This window comes from Mus caroli, chromosome 1, assembly GCF_900094665.2.
Source record: "Mus caroli chromosome 1, CAROLI_EIJ_v1.1, whole genome shotgun sequence".
In the NCBI taxonomy this organism is placed as follows: Eukaryota; Metazoa; Chordata; class Mammalia; order Rodentia; family Muridae; genus Mus; species Mus caroli.
The window spans coordinates 68,712,397-68,723,343 of NC_034570.1; the positions used below are offsets into that span (position 1 = coordinate 68,712,397).

At 49.2% G+C, this 10,947-nt stretch overlaps 1 protein-coding gene across 7 annotated transcripts in view; it reads left to right on the top strand.

Moving 5' to 3' along the window:
- The first annotated feature begins 7,175 nt into the window (after positions 1 to 7,175).
- Dnajb2 (DnaJ heat shock protein family (Hsp40) member B2) overlaps positions 7,176 to 10,947 on the top strand; it is a 9,903-nt gene continuing 6,131 nt past the window's right edge. For 2 of the 7 annotated variants that reach the window (XM_021161143.1, XM_021161186.1), the window contains exons 1-5: positions 7,176 to 7,344; positions 7,607 to 7,703; positions 8,218 to 8,327; positions 9,883 to 9,936; positions 10,112 to 10,234. In XM_021161143.1, coding sequence (XP_021016802.1) covers positions 7,639 to 7,703; positions 8,218 to 8,327; positions 9,883 to 9,936; positions 10,112 to 10,234 — 352 coding nt within the window. In that variant the 5' untranslated portion in view covers positions 7,176 to 7,344; positions 7,607 to 7,638. The remainder of the gene's footprint in view (positions 7,345 to 7,606; positions 7,704 to 8,217; positions 8,328 to 9,882; positions 9,937 to 10,111; positions 10,235 to 10,947) is intronic. The other 5 variants (XR_003837210.1, XM_021161168.2, XM_021161190.1 and 2 more) reach the window with 4 other exon arrangements.

Here is a 10,947-nt window from a genome sequence, read left to right on the forward strand (position 1 = left end):
CTCTTAACTAAAGAAGGCAGAAGGAAAAGGGGATGGAGCTTGTGTTCAGGCATGGTCTAGGTTTCCCCAAAGCTGTCCTCTGCCTGCCCAGTGTGAGCGCGTCTCAGTCCACTTGGGGCAGTCCAATGTGTAGAAGGCCAATGCCCACTGGGAGGTCTACTGCCTGGACTGTGGGATCCAATGGGATGGGCAGATAGATGTTCAGCAACAACCCATCAGTGGAGGGGATGGTTCCTGATTCCTGACTTTACCACCATTTTAATGAAAATGGGGCTGGAAACCATGGACCCTATGCAGTCAGTGCTTGTGGGCCTGGAGACTGTTGCGATTGGTAAGCAGTGATCAGTTCCTGTCCCCAAGGGTACAGTAGAACCACTGCATTGATGAAGGATTTTGGGGTTAATCATCACAGCCTTCCGGCTTCTGCAACCAGTGTCAGGCTTTACTTTATTTTACACCCTTAGATCACAGTGCATCGCTGAGAGAAGTTGGGGCGGGGCCCTGGAGCAAGAACCTTAAAGGACACTGTTTACTGCTTTGCTCTCTGGCGCATGCTCAGCTAAACTTTTTTTTTTTTAAAGATTTATTTTATTATATTTATGAGTACAATGTAGCTGTCTTCATACACACCAGAAGAGGGAACTGAATCACATTACGAATGGTTGTGAGCCACCATGTGGTTGCTGGGAATTGAACTCAGGACCTTTGGAAGCGCAGTTGCAGTCAGTGCTCTTAACCACTGAGCCATCTCTCCAGCCATTTATTTATTTGATTTGATTTGATTTTTTGAGACAGGGTTTCTCTGTGTAGCCCTGGATGTCCTGGAACTCGCTCTGTAGACCAGGCTGGCCTCGAACTCAGAAATCCTCCTGCCTCTGCCTCCCAAGTGCTGGGATTAAAGGCGTGCGCCACCACTGCCCAGCCCTGTTTTTTTGTTTTGTTGTTTTTGTCCAGTCCAGGCCTACCTGCCTTGAGATGATGTCACCCACAGAGGGATGGACACTTCTCCATCAATTATCAATCATGACAATCTCTCACAGATGTGGCTACAGACAAATGTGATCTGGGAAGTTCCTCAATTGAAGTTCCATCTTCCCAGGTATCTTAAGAGTTTCTATCGCTATGGTGAAGCACCCACCATGACCACAGACAGAGCCAGAGAGGAAAGAGATGATCTGGCTTACACCTCCACATTGTGGTCCATCATTGAAGGAAACCGAGACAGGAACCCCAACAGGAACCTGGAGGCAGGAGCTGATGCAGAGGCCATGGAGGAGTAATTGACTGGCATGCTCCCCGTGGCTTGCTCACCCTGCTTTCTTACAGAACCCTGCACTACCAGCCCAGGGATGGCCCCACCCACAGTAGGCTGGCCTCTCCCTCATGAGTCACTAAGAAAAGCGCTCTACAGGCTTGCCCACAGCCTGGTTTTATGGAGACTTTTGTCTATTTGAGGCTCCCTCCTCTCTGGTGACTCTAGATTCTGATAAGTTGACGTGGGCTCAGGCAGCACACCAGGTGACTCCAGGTTTCGTCAAGTTGACACTGAAAACCAACCAGCACTCTGGACAAGCTGCAGCAGCTCGGAAGCATCCCCAGGATACCTTGTATTATCTTTTTAAACCTAAAATGCATGTAGCCATTATACCTCCTGCAAGTCCCATGGGGACAAGGTCTGCTGCTCACCACTCTATTATTGGCACCCCAAATGTTGCCTGCTATATTAGTCAGTCAGCACTTGTTAAGGAAGTGTTATATGTACGCCTATTTTATAATTGTGGAAATGAGGCTTTGTGCAGCTCTGTGTCTTGCCCAAGGTTACCTCGCTAGTAAATGGAGGGAGCAGGATTCAAACCCAGGCAAGTCTGAGCAGAAACCGGTGCTCTAGCTTCTTCTGATCACTGCTCCTCTTCTCCATGGTGGAGCCAGACTCTGACTCTTCTAGCCTGCCAGGTGCCCAATGCCTAGACAGTGACTCAGGCGCCTTGAGGGCAGGGAGGGGGTGACGCCTGACAAATCCTCTGTCCTGACTCTGGGATAGAGGACATCAAGGCAGCAGATGAGACAGGGCCTCAGCCAGGATAGAGACTTCCTTGGGGACAATCTTTGGGCTGCCACTGCCCCTGGGAAGAATCTCACAATATCTTACAGGAGGTGTGGCAAGAACCTGGGACAGGCCGTCAGGAGGATTAAGAAGAAAGGAAGTGACCTGGCAATTGGGCTGGGTTTCTAGATAGGCACTGTGCTCTTCTCTGTCTGGTGTACAGAGACAACCAGCCCACCCTGGTTGTCTCTGTGGCTATGTCCTCTTTCACTTATGTGGTGTAGCTAGTACACACATCCCCAAGCTCCCACTGGCATGCACCAACAGGCCTGGGTTGGATGGGGTTTAAGTGTGGGAAGGGAACCACCCAGCTTAGCTCCCTTGGGGCAGCTGTGAGCACCACCCAGCCTGGCTCCTGGGGACTCCCTCAACCCTAGGAAGTGCTTTCATCCTTCACACTTCTAAGACTAGGGAGCAATTACCTCCTGCAGGTAGACTCCTGAGCTAGGTCTCCAGCCTTGGACCTCACCTCTGCTGTGTCAGGAATCTGTCTTTGTCTCCAAAGGTGGAGTTCTAGGCCATCTCCTTCTGAAACCCTGCCTCCCTCCTCTTGGGGTTGCTGTTGCCACGCCTTCCAGCTTAGGTCACAGACTCCAGAACCATCTAGAACCTCGACGCGTTCCTTTCACTGGCTTTCCCTGGGTCCTATCTCCTATCTGTCCCTGTGACTCGTTGGTGCTTGGAGTGAGCTGCCTTGTGCTGTAGTCCAAGTCTGTGGTTTTATGGCTTTACGCATGGAGTTTCTTGGCATTGCCCTAACTCCCCAACTAGGATAACTTCTTAAGGATTCAAAAGGTACCAACAGCTTCTCGTGAAATGCGGTAATAAATCTGTATCTGCTTCTCCTCTTGGTGGCCACCAAACCTAACATTACTCTGTGTTTATTATTTTTTCCTTTCTTCTGGGACAGGGTCTTGTTATGTAATCCAATTTGGCCTTCAACTCATGATCCTCCTAGGTGCTGGCATTACAGGTAGGTTCCACTGCATTTGTTTTTGTTTTGTTTGTTTTTGTTTTGTTTTAATAAAGACTTATTTTTTTTAAAGCCTGGCATGGTGGTATGTGACTAAATCTAACACTCAAGAGGCAGTTGGATCGCTAAATTCTACAGAGTTAGTTGGTTCCAGGATAGACAGGGCTATATGGAGAAACCTGATGCAAAAACCAAACAAAATAAAACAAGATTTACTTTAAAAGCAATGTGTATTTGTATGTGTCTCTGTGTGTATCTATGCATACCGGTGCCCACAGAGGTCAGAAGAGGGCATCAGATCTCCTGAGGCTGGGTTTGCAGAAGGCTGTATTTGGGCGCTACCTAGTGTGGATACTGGGATCCAAACATGTCCACCGTAAAAGCTCTGCGGGCTCTAACCACATATCTCTCCAGTCCCTCTTTATTTTTTAACATAATTTCCACTGTTTATTCATTTGTGGGGTTTTGTTTTGTTTTTGTTTTTTTGGTTTTTTTTTGCTTTTTTGTTTGTTTTCAAGACAGGGTTTCTCTGTGTAGCCCTGAGTCAGTGACTGCGTAGTTTTTGCTTTGTAGACCAGGCTGGCTAGATGAGACCTTGTCTCAACATTCCCCTTTACCACGCTAGAGGTGGTGGGACCTGGGAGAATGAGTCGATAAATAAGGCAGAGTAAAGTCTCACGCAACAGCCAGCTCTTTATCCAGAGCATCAATTTATACTCTGAGGGCTAAGAGAAGTCTCATGGGTAAAGTGTACAATCACAAGGCAGGACACAGGTAGTAGACAAGCCACACTTGACAGGAAATGTGTTTTTCCACAGAAGCACATAAAGGGGTAATGGGCAATTGTAATAAATAATCTGAAGTAAAAATCTGAAGTAATCTCACTCCTCCTTGCTACACCCGAGAGGGGAACAATAGCATAATCCAAGAATAATCTCATGTTTTGAGGACACTGAGGTCACAAGACCCTTGTCTTGGTTTCTTGGAGTTTTCTCACAAGCACTAAGAAATCTCCTCACATGACTCCATTCTCGAACCATGCCTCCCCTCCCCCAAGAATGGGTTTATAAAAATTATACTGAGCCCTGTAAGTACATTCACCTGGCAGTATTAAAATTTTTAAAAAGAAGTTTGTCTTACAAATTCCTTTGACTTCCTTTGTGAAAAAAAGAAAAGTAAGCCTTTATCTGTGTCTGCTAGGTATGTTCCATGCATTTTCCTTTGGCTTTATTTATATCCTGTCAAGTTCTTTTTTTTTTTTTTTAAAGATTTATTTATTTATTATATGTAAGTACACTGTAGCTGTCTTCAGACACTCCAGAAGAGGGCGCCAGATCTCGCTACGGATGGTTGTGAGCCACCATGTGGTTGCTGGGATTTGAACTCTGGACCTTCGGAAGAGCAGTCGGGTGCTCTTACCCACTGAGCCATCTCACCAACCCTCCTGTCAAGTTCTAAGTATTGGTTCCATAGCTCAGGCTGGCCTCTAATTTTGATCCTTTGGTCTCAGCCTCCTGCATTCTTTGTTTCTTTGTGTAGACAGGTCCTCACTCTGCAGTCCGGGCTGAGCTGACACTGACTATTTAGACTGGCCTTGAACCTGAAGTTCTCCTTCCTCAGCCTTCCCTTCCAAAGGGTTGAGACTACACTTCCGATTTAGACTATAGTGCAGGAGCAATGTTTATTGTATGCACAACATCTGAGTCATACATAGCATCCAAGTGGCGATCAGAGGACCACTTGTGGAAACCTGTGCAGCCAGGGAATTGAATTTAGGTCATTAGGCTTAGTGACAACTACCTTTACCCCTGAGCCATCTGCCACCGAGTCATCTCACCAGTCCTGGCTTTTCTATTCTATCTTTTTTTTTTTTTAAAGATTTATTTAATGTTTGTGAGTACACTGTAGCTGTCTCCAGACACACCAGAGGAGGGCATTGGATCGCATTACAGATGGTTGTGAGCCACCCTGTGGGGGACTTGAACTCAGAACCTCTGGAAGAACAGTCAGTGCTCTTAACCACTGAGCCCTCTCTCCAGCCTGGTTTTTCTTAATGTCACATTCCTGGTAGGTGCTAGCCTGCTGTGTGTTGAGATGAGAGAGGGAGAAAATAGCAAAAACTTGGAAGATTTTGGAGTGATTTCCTTGTTCTTGATTTGTTTAAACCAAATATAAGTACTTCTTGGTCCTTGGGTCAGTCAGAGCTCGATTGCAATCAGCAGAAGCTAACCAAGAAAATTAAACCACAAAACAAAATAAAGCAAAACTAAACTAAATCAACTATTTCCCGCCACTAAATCACCCTCAAATTAGCAACGTATGGAACTCGAATCGATTCAGTCAGTGCAGGACTGGCAGCCAAACCTCAGACAGCAGTGACAAAGGAGGTCTGGCAGCTCTGTCCCCTCCCTCCACTGACAGAGGACAGTGTCATCTGTCCTCAGCACGGGGACAGACACTTCCTCCTCCAGGCACAAGAGGCCGCTGAAGGACCCACAGCAACCTGCACTATGCAGAAGCAAATTCTTAGCCACCTTCACCTTCATCTCTCTTTCTCTGTTCAGATTTGAAGTCCCACTTAGTCGTGACTTCTCATTGGCAGAACTCATCTTGTGCCTGCACCCTTAGATCAGGGAATCGAGAGCCTCAAAGTTCTGTGGTAGATACTTCATCTCTTATTAAGGCTGAAACAACCAAAATTCCCCAAGTGTAGGTGGGAAGTTTCCAGATGTAGGCTGGAGTTCAGAAGGTGGGGAGACAGGAAAAAGGGGACAAAATGACGGCAGCCTTCCCTCAGTTGATGGCAGCCTTCCCTTGGTTGGTGCTCAAGCTGTTGCTTTGATGAGATGTCCCCAGGTCACCTGTCCTGAAACACTGACTGGACTCATACAACCATTCCTGCTTGGGTCATGTGTGACACCAGAAAGCATCATGCTAATAACAGCTTCTATAAACCATGCTTCATTTGACTTCTAACAACTCTAGGTGCTACCTATACTTAAGGGGGAAAACAGTCCTTGGACATTCCCAAGTCACACAGCAGCATCCGGTTGCAAGGCCAGGTGTCCCTGCTCTCAGAGTTCTGAGTTTCCCAGTGGGTTCTGCTGACAGGCTGCTGTCTTAGCAGGGACGTGTGTGTGTCTGTGTGTATGTGTGTGACATTCCGTGCCATTTTTTATCCCTCCCCCAGTGCTGGGAATTGAGGCTAACTAAGGTCTGGCGGCTGCTGGGCAAGCACTCTACCCCTAAGCTCTCCCCATAGCCTTACATTCTTAGTACCTTCTGGCAGCATCTACTAAGAAAACAGTACACTAATTCCTAGGAGTCGGCCAGATGGAATAAAACAAGACCCACTTCTGGAAGGTTCCCTTTTCCTGAGATCGGACTCCAGGAATCATTCTGAGGCTAAATAGATCTACTTGGGATCAGCTGTGGAAGAGAAACGTTGAGTCTACTAATTTCCTCATACTAGGCTCTTCTACCTCACCCTTTCTAGGTCAAAACTGTTAAAAGTCTTCCAAGTATTATTCGGCTGTCCAACTGATACTTTTCAATTCCGACTAAAGACTAAGGGGATGACTAACGAACGAGGACACAATTCTTACCTTGTATAATTTACATTCTACTGGGGGAGATAGATGATCATCAAATAAATGTTAATTTGTGGCTCTGACAGCGTGGAGAAGAAAATGCCACAAGACTATAAAAAGCAGGTCTGACCTACTCAGGGGAGCCAGGGCAGCCTCTTTTGAAGACTTGGAACTGGAGCTAAGCTATGAAGAAGGGTTAGGCCTAGAGGAGACTCGGTGAGTCCTGGAGGTGATGGCCTGGGGGAAGTACTCAGGGATCATGAAGCACTTTTAGAGGCTAGCGACAGAAGGACAGGGGACCCGCACCTAGCTTGCGGACCGCCCCTCTGCCTGTGTTTGAGAGACTGCGTCACGGCTGGAAAGATAGAGCCGACTTCAGCCTCCTAAGTCCCACCTGGGAATGACGTCGCCTGGGTGCAAAACTAAAATAAACGGCTCCGCCCTCATCTCCCAGCAGCCCCTGCAGCGCCACCGCCTCCCACCCCCCCCCTCGCCCCCGCCCCCTCGTGTGACCGGCCGAGCCGGCCCTCTCTGAGTCTCTAGTAGTTTCCAGGGCGCTGACGCATGCTTGCGCACACAACCCAGACTGGCGCGTCGTACGCAGTGGCCGCGAGCCGGGCAGCGGGTGCTAGGCGGTTCCCCCGCGGGGGGCAGGGGCGGGACTCCCGGCAGAGGAGGTGCGGTCCCAGCTGGGTCAGGTTGGGGGTTCAGATCGGGTTACTAGACTTAGGGGGTTCGGGTAGGGCTCCCCACTCCTGCCGTGAGATAGCCCTGGGCACCGGCCTGCGGGACCAGATAAAGGCTGCGAAGGAGCCTAGTCACTGGCCGCAGGCGTGGCTCCCCGGTCGGATTCCACCTCGCAGTGTCGCCTGCCTGCCCGGGCTTGCGGCCGCACGGAGCTGCGGTGCCTCTGTCGGCCTGACCCCTTCTCTCCCGCAGCCTGGAGGAGGGACGTCTGACGCTGAGTTGCCATGGCATCCTACTACGAGATTCTAGACGTACCGCGGAGTGCGTCCCCTGATGACATCAAGAAGGCGTAAGTGCCTCGGCTGTGTTACAGAAAGGATCTGACCCTTGTTCCCCGCCCCCCTGAGTGCCATGGGCCTTTTCGAGGCCCGGCTAAAGGGAGGAAGGAGACCCTTGGGAAAGTACGAAGACCAAGTCCAGCCAGGGAAGAAGAGCTGACCTTCTTTAGCGTCCTCTATACACCCAGTTCCCCTCTCCTCCAGCTCCTTCCTACATGTGGGCTTGCCCAGGTTGCAGTGCTATAAAATGCCCAGGCTCTATGAGACAGGACAGTGTCTCCACTCTCCCTGTGGCTATAGATAGCTCTATCGAACGAACCCCAAGAGAGGGCTTATGGCAGGGACTTTCCTTTTTACTCATATCCCTGGCACACCGCAGGGAGAGAACCCCCTGAATCCAGGCTGCAGTCGTGGGGTGTTCTGGGATCGGGGCAGTGAAAGGGTGTTGGACTAAGCAGAAAGGGTAGTCGGTGGGCAAAGCCTGCATCAGTCTCCTGACCCTCCCTCTGCACTCATTTCCTGCAGGTACCGAAAGAAGGCTCTGCAGTGGCACCCAGACAAGAACCCGGATAATAAAGAATTTGCTGAAAAAAAATTTAAGGAGGTGGCAGAGGCCTATGAAGTACTATCTGACAGTAAGGCTTGGGGTCCTGCAGGGACCAGCATGTCCCCCTGCTTCCATTCATTCATGGTACTCCTTCCTAAAGCCACGCCTCCATCCCGTCTCCTCCATGATTTTATTTTAGATAGCGTTTAATCGCCTCCAGGTTATGTCTGTCTAGCAGGGTCTGAAGAGCAGTTTGGGTCCTGATCAGGGAAGGTCATAGCTTTCCTGCCAGGCCAGCTTATCACCCCCATTTTGTAGGCTGGTAAACCGAGGCTGAGAGAGATGAGATAATTTGCCCATTTCTTGAGCCAGAATATGAATCCAGGTCTGACGGGTGATTTTTTTTTTTTCTCTGTGCTTGAGTGTACCTAGGGCATTGTGCATGCTAAAGCAAGTTTTCTACTGTCAAGCCATGATTCCAGACCCAGGTCATTCACTCATTCATTTATTCATTTGTTCAGAAAACAGTCTGACTAGACATGGCTATAATTCCAGCACTCAGGAGGTAAGGTAAGGCAGGAGGCTTTTAAGGTCAAAGGTCCTGTTTCAATAAGTAAACTTCAAAATGACAAACACTAGTTGAGGCTGTAGCTTTGTCAGTAGAGTGCTTTGGTAATATACACAAGGCCCTGGGTATGATCCCTAGCCCCACATAAACTTGCCGTGGTGGTGCATGCCTGTAATCCTAGTGACACAAGACGGAGGCAGGAGGATCGAAAGTTCAAGGTCTTCCTTGGCCACATATCAAACTCATGACCATCCTGGGCTACATGAACAGCATCTTTTAAAATGTATTTCTTAGATGATGTGGGTGGTGGTTCACACCTGTCACCTCAGCACTGAGGAGGCTGAGGTAAGGTGATTGCAGAAAGGCTGAAGACAGCCTGGATACAGGATGAGACCCTGTCTCAAAACACCAAAACCAAACCCCACAAATGACCCCAGAAAATATCTCCTAAACGTACTGTGCCAGGTATTTCCGGGTATTAGGGAGACAGTGGAGGGCAAGCAGGCCCCGTCCTCATCCTGTGGTCATCATTATTCTGGTTAGGGAAGACCAACAGGAGTCAGGTATGTGCAGAGACAGATTACACACTGAGAAGAGTTCTCCAAAGGAGAACTGCTGTACCAGGGAAGGGTGGTGCATGCTCTTGTTGTGGTCCTAGCTAGTCTCTGTGGAAGTGGCTTGGTTAGGATAAGCCTATTAATAAGAATATGGTATAATTAGCTGACATTTATTTACTTGTTTCTGTGGAGCTGGGTGTTGAGCCCAGGGTCTTGTTCCTGTTAGACAGGGTCTCTGCTACTAAGCTCTGCCTCAGCCCCTAGCTTACGTTTGTTTATTGCCTTTTGTGTTAGGCAGACACTGTGCTAGGCAGGTTGGTGAGTTATCTCCTTTAAATTCTCTCAGTGGCTCAGAGTGGGGACTATGAGCATGTCTGTCATAGAGATGAGCCAGCTGCTGAAATCATGCCCCCCTGGATACCCTGCCGTCTCCCAAGTTTCATTTTCTGACACTTGTCCTAGCCCAAGAGGGGCGATAACTCTCCTAAAGGGAGGAATGACCAGGTCTCTTCTTCTAGAGCACAAACGGGAGATCTATGACCGCTATGGCCGGGAAGGGCTGACGGGGGCAGGTAGGTGGAGTGGTGGGGGTCCCAGGATGGAAGTGGGTCAGGGAGGGAGGGGCAGGCAAATTCTGGCAAAGCATGCTCTTTCTAAGGTTCCTGGCCATGCCTTGGGTGGGATGCCCTGGCTCAGGGCTGTATGTACACACTAAGTTGTCCCCTCCTCAACCTGACTCTCCTCCAGGAAGTGGTCCTTCTCGATCGGAAACTGGTGGTGTGGGGCCTGGCTTCACATTCACCTTCCGTAGCCCCGAGGAAGTCTTCCGGGAGTTCTTCGGGAGTGGAGACCCTTTTTCAGAGCTCTTTGGTACGTAGACGCAGGGTTGCTCCACTCCCTCCTCCAGCCTGCTGTCTGTCCTCGGGGGGGGGGGGGAATCTCTCAGGCTAGAGCCAGAGACGGAATTGGAATTTCACAGCCAGAAGATTTGAGGTTGTAGGCGTGAGTCCAGGGAAAGCTAGGACAGAACCTGACACATGGCAGGACTCACGTGACACACCAGTGACACTTCACAGACTGGCCTTATTAAATGACAACAAGAACACATTGTTAAGCCTCCACAACAGCCACCAGTGGAGCAAGACTCAAAAGCATCATGTGACTGCTGCAGCAGCATTACACATAACAACAGACACCTTTTTTTGGTTGTAGTTTGATGACTAACATATGCCAAGAGTTCTACATCTCCTAAAGCCTCTTGTAAATCCTGAGAGGTGAGCCATTTTAATCCGTTTCCAGATGAGAAGATGGAAGCATATTAGTTAGCTTAGACGCGCACAAGTAATTGGCACAGCTGGGTGGCTAGGAAGGCACTCTGTGGTAGGGGCTTGTCCAGCATGTGCAGGGCACTGATTTCAGTCCCCGGCACCACAAATCAAAACGTGAAGGCAAATCTGTTGATTAAAAGATTCCTTCGAGGGGGGCTGGTGAGATGGCTCAGTGGATAAGAGCACCCGACTGCTCTTCCGAAGGTCCAGAGTTCAAATCCCAGCAACCACATGGTGGCTCACAACCATCCGTAA